The following is a 21,346-nucleotide window of genomic DNA, read 5'->3' as shown; positions in this document are numbered from 1 at the left end:
TGGTTACCCGTAAGCCAATCACATGACGTTTGGTTATGGCGTGTGTTGTGCGCATGCTCAGCCGCATCTAACTTCCACTGTAAACACATGTATGATGCAAAAACAAAACCATCGAGCGAAATACCGGAGTGAACATGGCTGTGTGCGACTTTTGCAGATTATGTGAAGTAAATCTACGCATCCACGGTACAATCAGCGTCTACGTCACGGCTCTCAGCCCGCCCTCTGTTCGTTGATTGGCCGGCTGTTTTCAGGCCGGAGGAAAACGGAAAGCTATTACGCTGTCTCAGACTGAGTACAGAAGCGAAATGAAATTGAGCGGAAGTAAGAAGTCTGACGTAGTCAGGCTAGATGCATTGTATCTCCGATGCCAATTGATAAACTGTACTCCGATCCCTCTCTCTACCATCTCCCTGAGACAAAACGAAACATTCCCACAGCACACGACAGAAGAATGCAGAGGAACTCCTGTGTCAAAAACAACCGCACGAATAAATGTCCAGCATTTGGAATGTATGGCCTTTCAGAGCGTCTTTAAAGGTCGCCACGTCTCTTACAGTGAGGCATGAGCACTAGATCTGCTGAGCAGGCTGTCTGCACATATGCCAGTCTGAGATACTTTTTTTCCAACGTTAACGTGATTCTAATGTGTTTAGACGTTAACATAGTGCTTACGTAACCTTCAGCTCAGCGCCTGTAGCTTTGCTAGACCCTCGGGGCGACTATCAGCTTATGTTCTCCCCCCGTTTCTCCACTCAGGAGATAAACAACAACATGAAAGTGAATGCAAGTGGGCGGCACGGCAAACCTGTTCCGCATGCAACAACCCCAATAACAGAAACAGACGTGTGAAACTGTGACATTTCAGAAATTACAGCTCGTGTACGTGTAGCAAAACGCCGTTCGGTGTGAACCACATGAGACCTCGCTCTCGCTCTGACCCTCACAGCATCTATTCCGACTGTGTGATTACAATAGGGTTTGTTCCACTAACCAGCGTGCTCTGCCAGTTTCAGTGCCTTGCCAAGTTGTAGCTGCAGTGCGGTGGAGCCCCACGTCCGCAGCCTCAACACACACTCGCGTAATTGCAAGGACAATGGCTTTTCATTTGCATGCGAGTGCGTGATGAATAAAGAATGTCTCTGAATGAAAGAATGAAGCAAACACACCAAGAAAAAGTGGATAATATTGCTGAAACTGACAAAAAAAAAAATCAAATTTTGTATTGATATCTTTCTTTGTTTATAGCTCATTTTTTAATAGTTCTTAGGTTCTAACTTGACCATCTTAAATGTATTTTGCCAAAGTTAATAATGCATATTTGATTATAAATTAGTATTAAAGTGCTCCTATTATGCTTTTTTGAATATTCCCTTTCATGCACTGTGTAATATTGCTGTTTGTAAATGTAAAAGGTCTGCAAAGTGTTAAAGATCAAAGTGGGCGGAAAATAAAGTTATCGTCTCCTAGAAAAATGATCGATTCTGAACTGCTGAAACGAGTTGTCAGTAATTCCAGTCTCACTTCCTGTTACAAACCTATGTAACAATATAACAAATTTGCATAATGCCAGTCTATGGTCTTCATTGGCTGCCTGCAAATGACGTCTACTTTGACCCGCCCACGAACACTGTAGTTTTAGCTGACTGTAGTCTGGAAGAGTTTGGTTCGTGTTGTCTACATGTCAAGAAGACGCTGTTTTCAGCGCTGCGAATACAATTCAAATGCACTGCATGCACTTCAAAAGGACTCGCGGCTGGAATTGATATGGAAAAACCTACGCTATTGTTTGTATCTCTGATTATCAAACAGTGGACGCCTCCAGAGCTGAAATTCAGTTATGGTAATAGGCGTTTCGTTTCCGAAATGCGCTGTAAGCGATAGACCAATCACAACAGACTGAGCCGTCTGACCAATCAGAGCAGAGTAGACTAATGACAACAGACTGGGCCCTCTGACCAATCAGAGCAGAGTAGACCAATGGCAACAGACTGGGCCGTCTGACCAATCAGAGCAGAGTAAGCTCTCAGTAAGGAGGAGTTTAAAGAGACTGACTCTTCGAAATAACCGATTTCAGACTCTTTGAGAAATGAGGTAATGCTGCAATGTATATTATGAGAAAATAATAATAAGTGTAAATAAGTAATAACACATAATAAGTGTTTTTTGACCTTGGGTGGTATAACCTATTGTAGGAGATCTCCAAAACTAAATTATGAACGTTTAAAATAGCATAATAGGGGCACTTTAATTTTACTTTCATAATGTGACGTATTTCTCAAAGAAATTTGAGTATTTCATGAGGAATAAAGGGCAGGTCTTGATTTTATCCATTGGGAATTGATTGGATCATGAAGAGTGGTCTCCATATGACAGGTGGTTGAACAAAAGTTGGTTCGGAAAAATATTTTTTCTTTGGAATAATATGCACAGATGAGTAGCGCGTGGTACGACCAAACACATAGGAAAGATAAGTCCACGTTCATTTTATGTTAACTTTAAACTATGAGGCTACTGGTCAATGACTGTTAAAATACAACTTTTATGTGATACAGGTAAGCGGTTTTTAGAAATGTAGTTCATTTTTTAAGCATTTCTTGAACGGTGTATAATTTTTTTTTTCAATATTAAACATTACTTTAATTAGAAGAGATGACACAAATTGCTTGTTTGCATTTGCCAGTTGCATTGCTCGTCACCATCAAAGGTCTACATCTGGAAATGTTACTTTTGTAATCGCATCTGATTTTTTATATTAAGCCTATAAAAAGTACTTATGATATTTTAAAATATTTCATTTAATTTTAATTTTAATAAATGGATTCATTAATTTTTAATTATTTGGTTAATTCATTCATTTTGGAAACATGCCTAAATCAAACAAAGCAATAAGAGATTAGAATTAGAAATAAGGATCCATTTTTTTCTCTCTCTACAGCTTTAGCTAAAGTGCTGAACACTGATAGTCTAATAGACTAGTTATAATAATTCAGTAGTAAATGTAATGCCAGTAACTGTGCTAGATTTCTCTAGGATTATAAGATAAATATAAATAATGGAGGTTTGAAAAGGCTTGGCCTGGTGGTTTCAACCAGCAATAAAATGACGATAAAATGGACCAGATGAATATGAGACTGAAATGATAACCCTTTCCTTTAGTCCAAGTATTTGCACTCCAGCATTCTGCAGCTCACTTTAAAACCTGGCCATGTTAAGAATGATTCAGCTCCATAAAATGCTATTCCTGCATAGCTTGGCAGCCACATGTCGGTCCTGCTCTCTGCGGTCACAGTATTTCTAAAGTCGTCTCCTTTTCACTTAGTACTAGAGATGGTGGGTTGCTCTGTGTACCAGTGAGTGGAAGGGTCTGGTAAACCGGTCCCCAGAGGCAGAGCGATGAATGGCGGGCACGTCCCGGTGCCGACTGGCGTCATGCCGACCACGGGCCCAGGGTAAGGGTGGTGATGCCCAGCGAGCCCGTCAGTCCGACCGATATGAATCTCGTCCTCTTCCGTCTCTCCTGTGGTTTTGCGGTAGACTGGGTTGTCGAAGTTCATGCTTTTGGTGCTGTTCCTCCTCCAGTTGCGGTAAACGAGATAAACGCCCGTACACAGCACCCCGAAGACCACTGTGGCAACAATAGGAACTGCATGTGTTTGACATACAGCGTGAGGGGACATGTTAACACACAGTTGACTGGCGGTGGAATGACTGACAGGACAGCCAGAGAGACAAACAGAATATACTATAAGATAGATAGATAGACAGACAGCCAGAAAGATATAGACAGACAAATAGATAGATAGACAGACAGACAGACAGACAGACAGACAGACAGACAGATAGGCAGATAGATAGGCAGACAGACAGATAGAGAGATAGACAGATAGACAGACAGACATATAGATAGACAGACAGACAGACAGACAAATAGACAGATATATAGATATAGATAGATAGATAGATAGATATATAGATAGGCAGATAGACAGGCAGACAGACAGATAGAGAGACAGACAGATAGACAGACAGAGACAGACAGACAGACAGACAGACAGACATATAGATAGACAGACAGACAGACAGACATATAGATAGACAGACAGACAGACAGACAGACAGACAGACAGACAGACAGATAGATAGACAGACAGATAGAGAGAGAGATAGACAGACAGACAGACAGACAGACAGACAGACAGACAGACAGACAGAGAGATAGACAGATAGACAGACAGACAGACAGACAGACAGACAGACAGACAGACAGACAGGAAGACATACAAATACATAGATATATAGATATAGAAAGACAGACAGACAGACAGACAGATAGACAGATAGATAGATAGATAGATAGACAGGCAGACAGACAGAAAGACAGAGAGATAGATAGATAGATAGATAGACAGGCAGACAGACAGAAAGACAGAGAGATAGCAGACATATAGATAGACAGACAGACAGATAGACAGATAGATAGATAGATAGATAGATAGATAGATAGATAGATAGATAGACAGACAGACAGACAGACAGACAGACAGACAGACAGGCAGGCAGACAGACAGATAGAGAGATAGACAGATAGATAGACAGACAGACAGACAGGTAGACAGACAAATAAATAGATATATAGATATATAAAGAAAGACAGAGACAGACAGATAGACAGATAGATAGATAGATAGATAGATAGATAGATAGATAGATAGATAGATAGATAGACAGGCAGACAGAGAGATAGACAGACAGACATATAGACAGACATATAGACAGACAGACAGACAGACAGATAGATAGATAGATAGATAGATAGATAGATAGATAGATAGATAGATAGATAGATAGATAGATAGATAGATAGATAGATAGATAGAAAATGTAAAATTAAAGGAATAGTTCACACAAAAATAACAATTCTGGCATTTATTCAGCTTTATTTATTCAGCCTTATACTTGAATGCTCTGTTCATCACACAAAAGTGAGTCATGAGTCATGACATTCACTTTTATGGTGCTTTTGTCATTTTTTAAGACTGACAGCCTCTGTAGACTTTATGTGTGGAAAAGAGCAGCATCAACATTCTACCTAACATCAACTTTTGTGTTCCACGGAAGTCAGTCAGTCAAAACGGATCGAAACAGCAGGCGAGTAAATGATGACAGAATTGTTATTTATGGGTGAACGGTTCCTTTAAATTGCCTGGATTGAAACCAATGATAGCAAAAGAAAATGAGAATAGCAGAAGAAAACTAAAACAGAGGAGAGAGGGTTGATAGGGAATGAAGAACAGGCAAAAACTCAAACATTTCATGTTCATCAGAAAAGCAAATTGAGAACATTCTTATATGGCTCTTAGAAATGTAACCTAATAAAATCTTAACATCTGCTCCATCTGCAATGCAGCACACTTGATGTTAGTCAGATTTGTGATAATATTACCAAGGGAATTTCTTTCTGGGTTCACAAAGACAATAAAGTAGAATAAATCTAAATTCATGCAGACACCACACACACAAGCATCTCCATACAGCTGAGTCTGCTGCCCTGGGCTCACTCACCTTGCAGTTAGAGCATCAGTGAGAAACACTGGTGTCATAATGTGCTCAAAATAGCACAGAGCAGGACCCTAGCGGCCCCTGGGAGCCAGAGAGGTTGAAGATGTACATACCTATGGGAATTACGACACCAAGCACTGCCACTGTCAGATTACGGCCAAGGAGAAACAACTCATTGCCAGCTAGAAGAAAATTAAAGAGAGGAGCATCACTTACACATTTGTTTAACCTATTTATTTAAACAAGATGATGTAGCTGATTGAGCTTTTTCAGGATGCGCAAGTGGACAAAAAGTTTGGAGGGAGGATAAAAGTTTATAGTCGTTTGCAGTAATGCAAGTACTGGTCACATTATCATCTAAAGCAGGGTTTGCCCAACCATTGATGAAAGTTGATGAAAACCTAATAATTAACATTAGCATAGTAACATTAAACAACTGGGACAGCACACTTAATTGAAATAAAATAGAAAATTTATATTCTTTTAGCAAATATAAATAGCAATTCTTTTATTATTATTTTTTTTTCAATTCTGAAATCAAAGGCTATGATATACAAAGTATATTGTCTGTTAAACTGTGTATTTCAGAGTGAAGATTGGCACTGTGTTAATTTACACGCAAGCAGCTCATACCACTGTTTTCAAAGCAGTACATTTGAGTAAATTCTAAAATGATAGACAGACCGACAGATAGATAGATAGATAGATAGATAGATAGATAGATAGATAGATAGATAGACAGGCAGACAGAGAGATAGACAGACAGACAGACATATAGACAGACAGACAGACAGACAGACAGATAGATAGATAGATAGATAGATAGATAGATAGATAGATAGATAGATAGATAGATAGATAGATAGATAGATAGATAGATAGATAGATAGATAGATAGATAGATAGATAGATAGATAGATAGATAGATAGATAGATAGATATACAGATAGATTTTCTCACTATGTAAGCTCTCAGCTGATTTGCATTTTTTGCAGTCAAAGCATTTCACGCCAACCCACATAATAATATGAACTTCCACTTCATGAGCATATTTTAAGAAAAATCATTCAGGCTAATCGGTCCTCTGAAAGAATCTGTAAACTCCTCCGACCCACCAGCAGTAACCAGGATGGCTTAGCGAAGGCTCATCTGAGCAAGGTTTCTCCTGTGCATGAAATCACACAGACACACACTTACAGTGATGGGACAGGTTGCTCAGGTCTCCTGGTGTGGTGCTGGATGCCCGTGTTGGCCTGCGCTCTGCTGTAGTATTAGAGGAGACGGCCGCTTCCTCTGGGCCGGACGTGAGGAATGATGAGAGAGTGGTTTCAGCCACACTGTCGGACTGAGAAGTCACTGCTCCAGGGGACTCTGGGGCCCAGCCAGCTCCCGTCTCCACGGTGTTGTTGATGGGGACAGTAGATGTTGCGGCAGTGTCGTTCTGGACTGGTGGTACAATGACAGGTCATTCATTAGTATACAAAAATAAGCTGTCAATTTTAACAGGCAAATTCCCCGAACACATCCACCTACGCAATCTTGATCTTATTCTGAATTAAGTAATCATTATAATGCAACCAAAGATAATTTTCAGGGAACATAAATAATGACTTTACCTTCCGAGTCTTTCGTTCATTTGTCACATGACGCAATGAACAGATCATTTATGAATGACCCATCACTATGATTTATAGATTCAGTTTGTTACTGTGGTTTTCTCTTTGATTTATTTAGCCTGGGTTTACATTTATCTAATACCTAACTTTCTCCAGCCGTGGACTTGTTTTACTTTAGTTATTTACCTTAGTCTTTTGTAAGTTTTCTTCTATTCTATGTATAGGTTTAGTTTTTCAGTCACAAAACTCCAGTGTTTGCCCTGCCTTGTACTTATTTAATATTTTAGTGGTTTTGTTATTGTGTCATGTTTCTCCCCTGTTGTGCAAACTACAGCTACATGTTTTGTTTTATTATGGGAAAAAATGCATAGAAAAACAAAAAGCTCACCAAAAAAAAGCATACACTGACTACAACATAATCTATTTTTAACATGTCGTTGGTTCTCTGCTGTATTTGCATGTGTTCATAATTTCTTTGTGACAGCCTGGCCAAAAATTATGTCCACACATTTTGCCATGTCTCATTGCGTTATAAATAATCCTAATAAACTCCAAACACAACTACATAATATGCTTAAATCTTTAAGACATTTTTAATAATGATTTAATAAGGGGTAAAGATTTCGTTTTTTTCGTTTTCTTTTGTCATTTGTATATATATATGAAAAACTGACCATAACATAGAGATGGTGACATACTGTGACTAAATCACAGCCAATCAGAACATTTGATGTTTAAAGTGAGAAATCAAGCAAATCTAAAAATCATTCTGTTGCTTGATGTGGTTAGGACAAAACTCCTGAAGAACTAAAACTAAAACTCATGGACGTGATCATGTCCCACCTAACCAGGACACGGTGTAAGGCACAATGTGATGAGCTCACCTGGTACACATTGTCGCGTGTCAGGGCTGAGCTCCTCGCCGTCAGGGCAAGCGCAGGTGTATTTGGGTGAGTGTTCGCTGATCTGAGGAGCTCGCAGACAAAGGAAGTCACAGCCTCCGTTAGTCACGCCGCCCAGGTTACAGCTGTCAGGAGCTGCGCGTACACACACACACACACACACACACACACAATGATAAATCATCCATCCGAGGAGACGACACAACCATCATTCTCTGAGCCATATGGGTCAGTGGGAATACACTTCATCTTCAGTCTGTGGAGACTTAAAGCGTAACTCTCGCCAAAATGCAACCTAGGGTCTTTTAGGGTCTATCCGAGGCAAGCTTTCATTTAAAAGCATAATTAGGATGGAAATCGACTATTTTTGACTGACAAAATGCCGGCGGTCGGAAACAACAACAGCTACAGTGAGTTGTTCAAAATCTTTCTTTTTAGTAAACTCTGTGTACACAAACAATGTTCTCAATGCTCAAATTCATGTGTAGAGCCCCCGGTGATACTTTGAGCAAATGTTGTGTGTCGAGCCTTCTTAGAAATAAAAATAGCGATTTTGATGCTGTCATAGTCGTGCCCCTAGCACTCCCATTCATAAGGCAATTTGACCGAAAACGAAAATACGGACAGTCTTAAAAGTGGCGTTTCATCCTAATTATGCTTTTAAACGAAAGTTTGCCTTGGGTAGATTAACAAAAAGACTCTAGGTTGCATTTTGCCGAGAGTTACGCTTTAAAAACTATGATTAATTTTTAACAGTAAACTGTTGATGTTTATTGTTTTTGGTTCCAGATTCTGATGTCAAAATGACTTACATGCTGATTAAAACAGAATAGCAGGCAAGATGGATTACAAAAGGGAGAAATCCGATTCTGGGTGGATTTCATAGGGTGTATTAAAAACTTCATTTAGTACGCCATTAGTCAAAAATGTCAAAGAAAAAGGATGACAAATTAATAAATATAGCTGATCTGAAGTCCACACACCGCCAGGTTGGCTCAGCTCGTGGAAAACCACAATATCATGAGGGTCATTGAGGTGCTCGGCAAGGCTGGTCACATCTTGTCCTGTGAGTCTGTTTGCGCTGTAAACGGCCTCCTTCTCACGGTCCGTCCAGTACACCCGATCCTGAGAGACACAAGAGTCAACATTGCTAGTTGGTTGCTAGGGGGTTCTGGGTGGTTTTAGAGCATTGCTAAGTGGTTGCTAGGGTTTCCTGGGTGGTTTCTATGGTGTTGCTAAGGTGTTATGGATGGTTTTAGGCATTGCTAGTTGGTTGCTAGGGTGTTCTGGGTGGTTGCAAGAGCAGAGCATTGCTGGTTGGTTGCTATGGAGTCTTAGATGGTTTCTATTGTGTTGCTAAGGTGTTCTGTGTGGTTTTAGGGCACTGCTAAGTGGTTGCTAGACCAGGGTATTGCTGGTTGGTTGCTAAAATGTTCTAGATGTGTTTAGAGTGTTGCTAGGGTATTCTGTGTGGTTGCTATGGAGTATTCTGTGGTTTTTGTGGGGTTGCTAAGGTGTTCTGAGTGGTTTTAGGACATTGCTAGATGGTTGCTAAAGTGTTGTGGGTGGCATTTAAGGCATTGCTAGTTGGTTGCTAGGGTGTTGTGGGTAGTTGCTAGAGCATTGCTTGAGTATTCTGGGAGGTTTTAGATTATTGCTATGTGGTTGCTAGGGATTCCTGTGTGGTTTCTAAGACATTGCTATGGTGTTGGGGGTGATTGTGAGAGCATTGTTGGTTGGTTGCTAGAGCTTGGAAGGTTTAGAGTGCTGCTATGGTGTTGTGTGTGGTTGCTAGGGTGTATTAGGTGGTTTCTAAGGTGCTGCTAAGATGTTCTGTGTGGTTTGAGGCTTTGCTAGGTGGTAACTAGCATATTTGTGTTGGTTGCTAGCTAGAGTGTTCTTGGAGGGTTTAAAGTGTTGCTAGGGTTTCAGTTTCTAGGGCATTGCTAGGGTGTTGAGGGTGGTTCCTAGAGCATTGCTAGGTGGTTGCTAGAGTGTTCTTGGAGGGTTTAAAGTGTTGCTAGGGTTTCAGTTTCTAGGGCATTGCTAGGGTGTTGAGGGTGGTTACTAGAGCATTGCTAGGTGGTTGCTAGAGTGTTCTTGGAGGGTTTGGAGTGTTGCTAGGGTGTCCTCAGTGGTTTCTATGGTGTTGCTAAGGTGTTCTGAGTGTTTTTTGGGCAGGAGTCCTCAAAGACATTGAATCTCCCTTCTGACACAACATGCATGATAGCTTGTGATACAGTCAGCAAGAGATCCAGTCAGCAAACGCCACTTAAAAAATGAAGAGGAACCAGGCAAAGCACCTCTTCATCAATCTGCTTGCATCTCACATATTGAAGTTTGCTTCAAACAATGAAAAAAGGGCATCCTGGGTAAAACAAATATCTACCTAGTGACTAGTCTCTCACAAGCAATAAGGCTGCCAAGAAAAAAATTCCACATTAAAAAGTCACACATTATTTTGTGTGGAAGCTGTGTTACTGGGGTGAAATCCACAGCAGGATCCTCTGTCCAAACTACAGCTGCCACAACAAGACCATTAATTCTGCGGCTGATGTGTAGGTGTATAAGATAACAGCCCTTCAGCATTTAGTCCGCCTCTGCTGTGAGATCAAGTCAATCTTAGATTAGTGTTGCTAGGTTGTTCTATGTGGTTGCTAGGGTGTCTTAGGTGGTTTCTAAGGCGTTACTAGGGTGTTTTGGGTGGTTTTAGGGCTTTTGTGCTTAGATTACTGTGCTCACCACAATTTGAGCCATGCTTGTGTGAAAATACTATAATCTTCTTTCTTCCTATCATATCCCCCACCCAGAACCCATCCCTATGTTACCATGGAGACCACTGAGCTTAAGCAGCAAAACAATAAAGGGAATTGTCCCATATTAAAATATAATACATCACTGAAGTAGGATGTTGAACATGAATAATTCTGAGCATGATTCAGTTTTACATTTAAAGTGGCTTCAGACACAGCTTCAATCAATTACCACAAGATTTCACAGCCCATAGTAGCCACTCACCTACACATGCCACTTCTATAGATGATATATCACCCAGGGAAATGAATTGCTGATATTTATCCATTCTGAGACCACTTTGAGGTCAGATTTTTTTAAAGTAATACTTTTATTCAGCAAGGATGCATCACATTGATAAAAAGTGACAGATTTATATTTCAAATAAATTCTGTATATATATAAAAAAAATATCATGGTGTCCACAAAAATATGAATCAGCTCAACCGTTTTCAACATTGATAATAATCAGAAACGTTTCTTGAGCATTTCTTATTATCAGCATGTGATAGGCTGATTAGATATCTGTGTTAACGTGCAGCTGAACAGGTGTACCTAATAAAGTAGACAGTGTCTTTTAAAATAGAAACAGTTCATTTAAATTATAATAATATTTCACAATATTACTGTTTTACTGGATTTTTGATCAAATAAACGCAGCCTTGGTGAGCTTAAGAGACTTCTTTCAAAAACTGAACCACCAGTATTGTATAAAACTGATAATCTTTTTTCAGTTTTGTTTTCATTAAACTGTATTATATAAATATCAGCATGATATTCGCCCTCCTAATGTCTGCATCACTACTGGTCATTGAAAAATCTTTAAAAAATGTCATTATAGATGTTTTTGGTTTTTAGCCACCAATCTCCAAAAAATGTGATCTGGTCTTTAAAACTGTAATTCTGAAGAAAACAAGTTCTGCAGTTCTGAAAATGCTGCCATATAAATAAATCTCAAAGTAGAAAATAAGAAAGGCTTTAATTCCAACTCGGCCATAAGATACTGACCAAACACATTTACTGACTAGCTGGTGTTAATCACAGGCATGTAAACACTCACATACAGTTTGTGTGGAAATAGAAGAAATATTTAGGAGGCTCACTCACCTCGAACACAGCGAGGGCGTAAGGGTGGCCGAGTCTCTCGCTGGAGAACAGGATGACTCTGCGATGGGACCCATTTAAATCCACACTGGAGATCAGGTGTAGTTTTGAGTCCACCCAGTACAAGCGCTTACCAACCACATCTGCATGCAGAGACACAACACTACTGTCAAAGAGCCCGGACACTGCAGATCACCCTTACTGATTCATAAGAGTGCATAGAGCTCAAATGGTTTAGACTTAGAGCGCAAATAACAGAAAGGAAGGACCATAATTCCTACCGAGTGTGATTCCATTGGGCCACTCGATGTCCTCAGACACCAACACCTGCCGATCAACACCGTTCATGCCAGCCTTCTCAATCTTGGCCCTGATGCCCCAGTCAGACCAATACATGAACCTGTGAAGACAAAGTGTTCACCAGAAAAAAAAAGAAAAAGAAAATACTACTGAGTTTGAACCTCCATAAATCCAATACGGCTTGATAACAGTGAAAATGCTTTGAGTTGCATGTTGTCGTTGCCAGTGATTTAAAATGTATGTGATTTTTAAAAATACATAAAAAATGCAATTCATAATACAGTGACTTGAATACAAATAGATTTTAATATTTTTTGAGAGGGTTGAAAATGTCAAAATTGTCTTGATGCCAAAATGAATAGAAAAAAATCATTAAAACAATGTAAAAAAAAAGACAACCTTATTAATTAGTATTCTTTATATACAATTATAGTAAATACTAATGTTTTGATTTGTCATTTTTATGTTTTCCATTTTTATTTTTATTTAAGTTTGTGCTTTCGTCATATATGTTTTATATTTCTAGTTAATTTATCATTTATTTTGCATTTCAATTTTAGTAACTTTAGTACTTCAATTTAAACTTTTTTAATTTTAGTTAGTTGCCAATTGCTCATTTTCTCTTAGGATTTTAAAGTTTAAGTTTTTCATTTTTTTTTTATTTCAGCTTTAATTCAGTTAACAGAAACCTTCCCACACAGCGAGTAACGAATTGAGTTCCCTTTCGCATCTCCTCGCGCTTAAATATTTCAATTGGCAGGGCTTAAACTTTTGTGACGAGGCAGCGCCAACTGTCCCGAGCGTCATTCACGTTTGTTCACGTTCATGTTTTCACAAAATTGCATTCTTAGAATTCATAAAATTGTTACCAGCCAACTGGTGTTCATTTTTACATCACATTTTTAGAGTCATTACATTTAAACTTTTCTTGAAAATGGTAGAAAAGTTTTTTAAAACCAAATGAAACCAACATGAACACAAAGATAAAATGCATAACTTGCTGAATAAATTTGAAACTAGATGTTTAAAAGATTTTTCTCTTCACTTCACTTTTTTGTCAGAGGTGAAGGTTATCACAGAACAGTCTTAAATGACTAAAATAAAATAGGTTTGTCTATTTTGTGCCATTCGCTATTGTGAGCAAACAACAGCATGTTTGCAGCTATTCATATGAGCGTTCAGGTTATCTCTATGGATTAGTAGAATTCAATAACATTTCCTCTGTTATACTCCACAGCCTCCATGTGCATGTCACTGAAAGCTTATCTTATCATTTCAGTGACCTTTAGAGGCAGTCTGGCCTTTTGTGGTTTTGTTTTGTAGACTGGCAGTGTAGAGTCTGATATGCGCTCACCCTCTCTCTGGATCCACAGCGATGGCCCGTGGTTCGCTCAGATCGGTGTTGATCAGCACGCGTCTCCTGCTGCCATCCGCTGAAGCCACAGAGATGGTTCTGTCGCCAGAGTCGGTCCAGTAGAGGTTGTGCTGAACCCAGTCCTGTGCCAGCCCTTCGGGGGAATGCAGATCCGAGTCGATCAGAGTAACGTGTCGAGACGGGTCGCTCGCCTCGTGGATGTAAGCACTGCAGAGACGTGCAGACAATTAGAGGTTCTGCTATTAGACACACTGGGTCCACTAGTCAAATCAAATAACTTCAGTTGGGATTGTTTTATATATCGTGACAGAATGAGGAAAAATCCTCTGTCCACAAAGATCTATTGTCATTTATTTTGTAAAACACGTAACAGTCGAATATATATAGAGTTATGCCAGTGAAAATAAAGTGAGGCTGGATCACTGCAGAAATGAACATTTGTGTTCACATTCAAGCTAGAATTTTTGAGAACCGCCTGACTATACATGTTTTTTAAGCACAGTTTAGAAATTGTATTTCCTACGTGGTTTTTGTTCCAATCCAGCATTTATTTCAAAATTCACGTCAAAATACTAGCATTCAAAAGTTTGGGGTCGGTAAGATTTTGAATGTTTTTGAAAATCACGTGTTGCCCAAAAGCTGACAAAAACTACAAGCAAATCGAACACGATTGTTGTTTGTTTGCACTACTAATGAACGGAAAGTCAACTACATGTTTTTTATGCACGTTTTATTCATTTTATTTGCATCTTTTTGTTACTGATTTAGATTTTTTTTTTGGGGGGGGGGGTGTGTGAAAATGTCAGTGTGGTACAACTGTCTTGATATCAAAATAGAGAGAAAAGCCTCATTAAAACAATGCAATTCTTGAAAAGAAAATCTGATTAAATAGTTTGAAATAGTATATATTATTATTTCTTAGAAATATATCATAGTATCATAATCACATAAAAGTCATGTAGTCACCAAAATGAAGAAAAATCATAAAACAGGAAATTATATGTCTCTTACAATGTGAAATCCCCAAAATCACATACAAATATGTATTGGAAAGCCAGATAATGTAGTACTGATACTATGGTTGGAAAAGTTTATTGTTGTATGTGACTTAGTTTCACATAATTTACATCTACAAAAAATAGTACATACTGTAATGTGCAGAAACAGCGATAACTATAAACATAATCCTTTTGTTTGACACTTGATGAGAATCTCATTGGTCCTAAAAAACACTTATATTACTTAATATTAAGGGCTGTCAAACGATTAATCGTGATTAATCGCATCCAAAATAAAAGTTTGTTTTTACATAATATATGTGTGTGTACGGTGTATAATTATTTTCTATATATAAATACACACACATGCATGTATATATTTAAGAAATATTTGCATGTATATACTGTGTATATATATTTATATTATATATAATTTATATTATATATAAATATTTTATATATAAATAACACATTTTTCTTAAATATATATGCATGTGTGTGTATTTATATATAGAAAATAATTATACTCCTCCATACACACACATATATTATGTAAACAAAAACTTTTATTTTGGATGCGATTAATCGCGATTAATCGTTTGACAGCCCTACTTAATATTATTATATTTACAGTACTATAATAGTCAAATATGTTCTTATTGTCTAAAATCGCTTTCTAATACTCAAACTTCACTTCACAGATCACATGATCTTCACACCATCTGACGTGTTCATAGTCACAGGTGTCTCAATAAAGTAATGCCACAACTCTCATAGCCTTCTATTATCAGCTTCCATTTCATCCCAAACTAGTTCAAGCTCACAGCGGAGACGTTACGGCTAATGACTTTACACTTTATCCTCAGTTATACGTCCAAAAGAGACAGACAGAGAGAGTGCAGGGGCAGAGTACTGCCATTTCATAAGATACCATATCATTTTGGGCAGCCGCAGAGGTGTCTATTATTAGGAAAGTGAATGTCCCCAATTAGCAAGATCAAATGGAATGTGCAATTAGGAGGAAAGAGATGGACTGTAGAAAAATTAGTCAAAAGGTTTTTTTTGGAAGTTTCAGATGAATTTGTAACAGGGCTAAATGGCAAGAGTCAAAAGATATCCTGTATTACATTTGACCTGATGCCTACACAGGGCACTTTGAAGGGAGAACAAGCATGGTAATAGCAGTCATGTTCAAGGGTCATTTCAAACCGTGTTCAAAATAAAAACTTTTCCGAAGCCAAAACTTTTTTAAAGGGATGTTTAAAGAGACTCTCAGTGGATTGATAAAATAAAAAAGGGCGATATTATAAAAGTATTACTATCGTCAACTATTTAATACACTTTTTAGCCCATTTGTACTTTGTTTTTATAACTTGTCATTGCTTGATTATACTGAAAATACACTGAAAAAAAACCTAAGTTTTTCTGATGAAAGTGTTAAAAGCACACACATATTTAATATTTAAATAAAAACAATAATATGTAATATATCATTATTACTTAAAAAAAATCTATTATTTCTGTTCTTTTGAACTTTCTATGAATCAAACAGTCCTGAATTGTTTTTATAATAGTTTCCACAAAAATATTAAACAGCACAACTGTTTTCAACATTGATAATAATAATAAATGTTTCTTGAGCAGCAAATCATCATATTAGAATGATTCCTGAAGGATCATGTGACACCGAAGACTGGAGTAATGATGCTGAAAATTAACCTTTACCGTCACAGGAATAAATTACAATAATATTTATTCAAATACTCTGCTAAAATTGTAATAATATCTCACAATAATCAAATAAAAGCAGCTTTGGTAAGCATAAGACCCTGGACTTTTGAAGATTACTGTGCACATATACATATTCCCAAGGAACACAGGCTTTTGAATGGAACACCCACATAATATTTGTTTCTGTAATATGGCAGTTCAAATGTTTCTTAAGTGCTGTTTTTCTGCCTCTCTGCATCTCATCAGAATGATTTCAATGGTGTGCTGTCTAGAGAGTAAGTGTGGGGGAGAGATATGTAAATAAATGGAGCCGTATCTCCTGAGTTCAAAATAATTAACATATCACAAGCATGTGAAGCAGCAATTTACTGTTAAATGAAGCCAGGCTCTCATAGCAATGGCCACGGCTCCTTTTAAGTGCACAGCCAAACACAGCATAACTAAAAGGTCAATATGAGGTCACCTGTATATTTTGTGTTGAAAACGATCACACCAGAACATGCGGTTGGCGGCGACGTCTATATCAATGGCCACTGCGTTCTTCTGAGTAGGAACCACCTGTGTGTAGTCCCTCTTCACCAGGTCAATACGCCTGATCTCGTGCCTGTTCGTGAACATCAGGTAAGGGCTTTTTCCTAAAAAAAAAAAAAAAAATACAAGGACAGATGATCACAGAGAGTAATAGATGACTTGAAACAGAGAGAGATGAATTTTTCAGAAAATTGCAAATGATAAAAAAAATGTTCTGAGGTTGCTGACTACCACACTTTTATAAAATACAGAGGGACAACCTGAAATCGTTCAAAACTATTAGAGAGGTAATCAGGAGCATGTCACAGATACTGCCGATATAATTTAACCTGTATGCAACCCAGAATATTCCTGTAGAACTACATTAAATTAACACAATGATTCATAAGTAACAGTCAGCATAAGCAGTGTCTGCTAATGATAACAAATACACAAAGCCATTTACAGAGAGAATGACATCTTTAACATTTACATATTCTGTAGATTGAGAGCAATACATAAAGATCATAATAACTCCAGTCACAGAAAGAGAAGCAATAGCCCTCTGTGGGATTCACTTATCTTTTATCCTTCTTAAAAACTGTTAAGCATTGCATTTCTTCAGCTAGATCTCTACATCACACACACACTGTATGTCTGAGCGCCCCAGGACTGTGTCTTCTACTTGAAGGCTGATGAGCCGTAGAGGGCACAGGAAGTAGCAGTCAGTCATGTGATAAGATCTAATTGGACTGTCTGCAGTAGCTGAATGAAACGTGCTGGCAAATATTAAAAAATGATTTAAAGAACGCATATCCTAAATTGTGATCTAATGTAAGATGACCAGCTGAAATAGGTCAGTGTAAAGCGTCAATGTTGGGCTGCAAAGAGCTTCTTTCTCCATTGATGGCAATTCAAAAATACATATGTATACATAATATGTAATATATATCATGCATTTGTATATTCATTTATTCTACATACTGTGTATTACACATATTGTACTCTTAAGCTGACCAAGGCTGCATTTATTTGATCAAGAAATACAGTAAAAACTGTGAAATATTACTATAATTTATTCCTGTGATGGTAAAGCTGAATTTACAGCATCTTAGGGTCACATGATCCCTCAGAAATCATTTGATTTGGTGCTCAAGAAACATTTCTTATTATTATAGTTGAAAACAGTTGTTCTGCTTAATTTTTGTGTGGAAACCGTGATCAATTTTTTTCAGGATTCTTTGATGAACAGGAAGAACAGCATTTTTTGGAAAAATTATATTTTTTGTAACATTATAAATGTCTGTACCGTCACATTTGTATTAAAGGGGAATTTGTATCAATTACTCACCCTCATGTCGTTCCAAACCTATAAGACTTTTGTTAATCTTCATATTTTTAATAAATTCAGAGAGATTTATGTCCCTCCATTGACAGTTTACGCAACTACCACTTTGACGCTTCAAAAAGTTCATGAAGAGATCGTAAAACTAATCCATAACTGTAGCCTGACTTCGTCATACTCATATTCTAGTCAGAATGTGAGTCTGAGACTGCTCCATAGAGATTTGATTATGGGGCGTGTCTCAACCGAACCAGGAAAAAAAAACCCCTCTGCACTCAATTGGATAGACCTACAACCAATCAGAGCAACGGAGTAAATGACGCATGTTCTTCATTCATATTTTCAAACAACAAAATGTCGCGGCTCTCTGTTCCTCTTTTAAAATGAATGCGCTGTGGATATCTTCTATAACAGACGCGATGGCGGAATCTACACATGATGTTTCATAAACAAAGTTCGGGAGAAGCACGTACAAATAATCAATCCAATATCAACTTGTCATCAAACAATACCATGTCTAACGTTACCCTATATCAGCATGAGGAAGCATATTCACTCTGTCAACTTACCTAACACTCCTTGACAGTTTTTCAGCATCCCTCCACCACCCCGAATCCTCACTCTTGTCTTGTTCTCTCACAACCAGGAACACGGGGGAGTATGGCTACCGAGCCCACAGCCCTCGGACAGCACGTCATATACGCATTTAATCTATCTGACTTATTTGTGTGAACTCGTGAAATCTTATATATGCATTTATTCTATCTGACTTATTTGTAAATGTGAACTCGTGAAATCTCAATTCTCCAGCTGCACTCGTCTTTGTTGTAAACTAATTCAAATCAAGCGCTCTTTGGTGACGTAGGTGATTACGTTACCGTTGCTCATCTGTCCATCATCGTATAAAGCCCGCCCTGACAATTTGATTGGTCCGAACAATTTTTGTTCGGGCATAATAGCTCCTCAACGGAGCGAGTCCAGACCGAACTTCCCGACCAAAAAATATTGTGGGCGGGGTTCGGGCTGGCACCCAGGCTACCATAACTGAGCAGTTTAGTCCAAATTTAAGAAGAGACACGATCGCTTTATATGATGAACAGACTTAATTTAGGCTTTTATAGTATATATCTTACCCTCAGCTTTACAGGTCTTGCTTACGGGGTCCATCTCATACCCAGGGTGACATTCACACTTGAAATCCCCTTTCAGATTGATGCAGATCTGACTGCAGGCATCAGGGTTCTCACACTCATCAATATCTGCAGAGTAAACAGATACACTGCAGGCATGATCACTCACTCAAGACAGGTGAATATCATGGCTACACTGTATGGTACAAAGGAGGATGTTATGACACAGAATAGTGAATAGACATTTTTATATTAAATAAATAAAAGTTTGTTCTAATATTCATCAGGTCTTGCACACACTGCAGTGACTAGTTCACAGCACTGACACTGACCCTGTGGTGAAATCATTTTGTATGTTCACTGTACCAGCAAAAGCTTTCTCAGATTAGCTTTGTTTGGATTTAAACTTCAAGTTCTGTACATAGTAAACATCAGAACATCTCTTCTCCTGTCTCGGAAAGCAGATTTTTAAATCTTCGTGTGGAAACTTATTTTAAGTGGCGTCAGCACACTGAAACATACATAACCTGGCACTAGCGAGTTGTAATATTTGAAAATGATTAGTGCAACTATTAGTGCAGTAGTCTATTATATCAGCTTTACTTTTACTGTCAAAGTCATCTCATCATTGAGTCAGGCCTGACCTCCACATGTCCTCTTGTCCAGGAGCTTATAGCCAACAGGACACTGGCACTCGTATCCAATGGGACGGTCCACACAGATGTGTGAGCAGCCTCCGTTGTTTAGCAAACATTCATTCAAACCTATGAAACAGAGAAGGGATGGGTTAAAATGTAAGTTTGTAAACACCCTAGATAAAGTGACATTTTGGACAACACAAATATCAGTTTAATGCACAATAAAAAGCAAAAAAATGTGTTAAAAAATTAAAGCATAAAAACCTATCACCTGTAAAAATGAAGTATGCTTAATTGTACTGAATTAGCAATTGTAGTGTACTTAAATAAATTAAAAACAGATAATATAATATTAAATAAAACGCTACTTAACCCTCTGGGGTCCTTCGTTTAACAGTCACACTTGGGACCTTCGGGTCCAAATGGACCCGGAGGGCGGGATTAATATATATATAAAAAAATCTTAATATTTTTTTTTTTACTTGTTTTTTATAATATTTTTTCTTTTCTTTTTTGGTGTTTTGAGATAATTTTATGATTTATAATTAATATTTATGCAATAATTATGACCCATTTTTTCCCATTGAATATAATAGAAATTTTTTATATATATATAATTTTTATTTTATTTTTATTAAAGCTGTATTTCATTTTAGAGTCAAGCCTAGGCCTCATGAAAGCAATTTTTGAAATGAGATGGGCGCCAACTGGTGGACACACTGAGCATTTTTATCACGCAATAGCACATTTTTACCACTAGTGGATTTACAGCTCTCTGTAGAAAGGCTTGCGAATTCTAGTGATTTTTGCCTGAACAGATTTAGTCTGTTTTGCACTCTTGATGTTTTAGAGATTCACCCCTTCACTGTTGAGTCCTTTTTTGAGTCCTTGGCTGATTTGTAGATTGTATGCACAAAAAAACTCTGTTTTCATATTTTTGACAATTTCCCATTCATTTCCTATGGGAGTCATTTTTGACCAAAGAGCAGAAGTGTGATGACCACTTAGCATGCTTGGATCATGACCTCAATATTTTTTGTGTGTTCACATACCTAATACCATAAAAGTCACCTAGTTTCGTAACATTCCGATGAAGCTGTGATTTTTAAAAATTCAAAACAGATTTTTGTAATCTGAATTTATTAGTGTGTATGTGTATAAAAGTGTGTTTGTGTGTGTGTGTGTGTGTGTGTGGATGTGTCTGTTTTGCACTCTTGATGTTTTAGAGATTCACCCCTTCACTGTTGAGTCCTTTTTTTCTGCATCCTGGCTGATTTGTAGATTGTATGCGCAAAAAAACCTCTGTGTTTTCATATTTTTGACAATTTCCCATTCATTTCCT

At 37.9% G+C, this 21,346-nt stretch overlaps 1 protein-coding gene across 2 annotated transcripts in view; it reads right to left on the bottom strand.

Annotated features, from left to right (window-relative positions):
- Nucleotides 1-2,622: 2,622 nt before the first annotated feature.
- LOC307160859 (low-density lipoprotein receptor-related protein 8-like) overlaps nt 2,623-21,346 on the bottom strand; it is an 86,713-nt gene continuing 67,989 nt past the window's right edge. The window contains exons 8-18 of one of the 2 annotated variants that reach the window (XM_079875150.1): nt 20,011-20,130; nt 19,370-19,495; nt 16,845-17,016; nt 13,632-13,859; nt 12,259-12,377; nt 11,981-12,120; nt 9,064-9,205; nt 8,063-8,215; nt 6,760-7,008; nt 5,676-5,744; nt 2,623-3,646 (exon numbers count right to left, since the gene is read on the bottom strand). In XM_079875150.1, coding sequence (XP_079731276.1) covers nt 3,315-3,646; nt 5,676-5,744; nt 6,760-7,008; nt 8,063-8,215; nt 9,064-9,205; nt 11,981-12,120; nt 12,259-12,377; nt 13,632-13,859; nt 16,845-17,016; nt 19,370-19,495; nt 20,011-20,130 — 1,850 coding nt within the window. In that variant the 3' untranslated portion in view covers nt 2,623-3,314. The remainder of the gene's footprint in view (nt 3,647-5,675; nt 5,745-6,759; nt 7,009-8,062; nt 8,216-9,063; nt 9,206-11,980; nt 12,121-12,258; nt 12,378-13,631; nt 13,860-16,844; nt 17,017-19,369; nt 19,496-20,010; nt 20,131-21,346) is intronic. The other variant, XM_079875151.1, reaches the window with a different exon arrangement.

This window comes from Squalius cephalus (genome assembly GCF_949319135.1).
Source record: "Squalius cephalus genome assembly, chromosome: 7".
In the NCBI taxonomy this organism is placed as follows: Eukaryota; Metazoa; Chordata; class Actinopteri; order Cypriniformes; family Leuciscidae; genus Squalius; species Squalius cephalus.
Note: the sequence above shows the minus strand (reverse complement) of the source record. Positions and strands in the feature narration are given on the sequence as shown.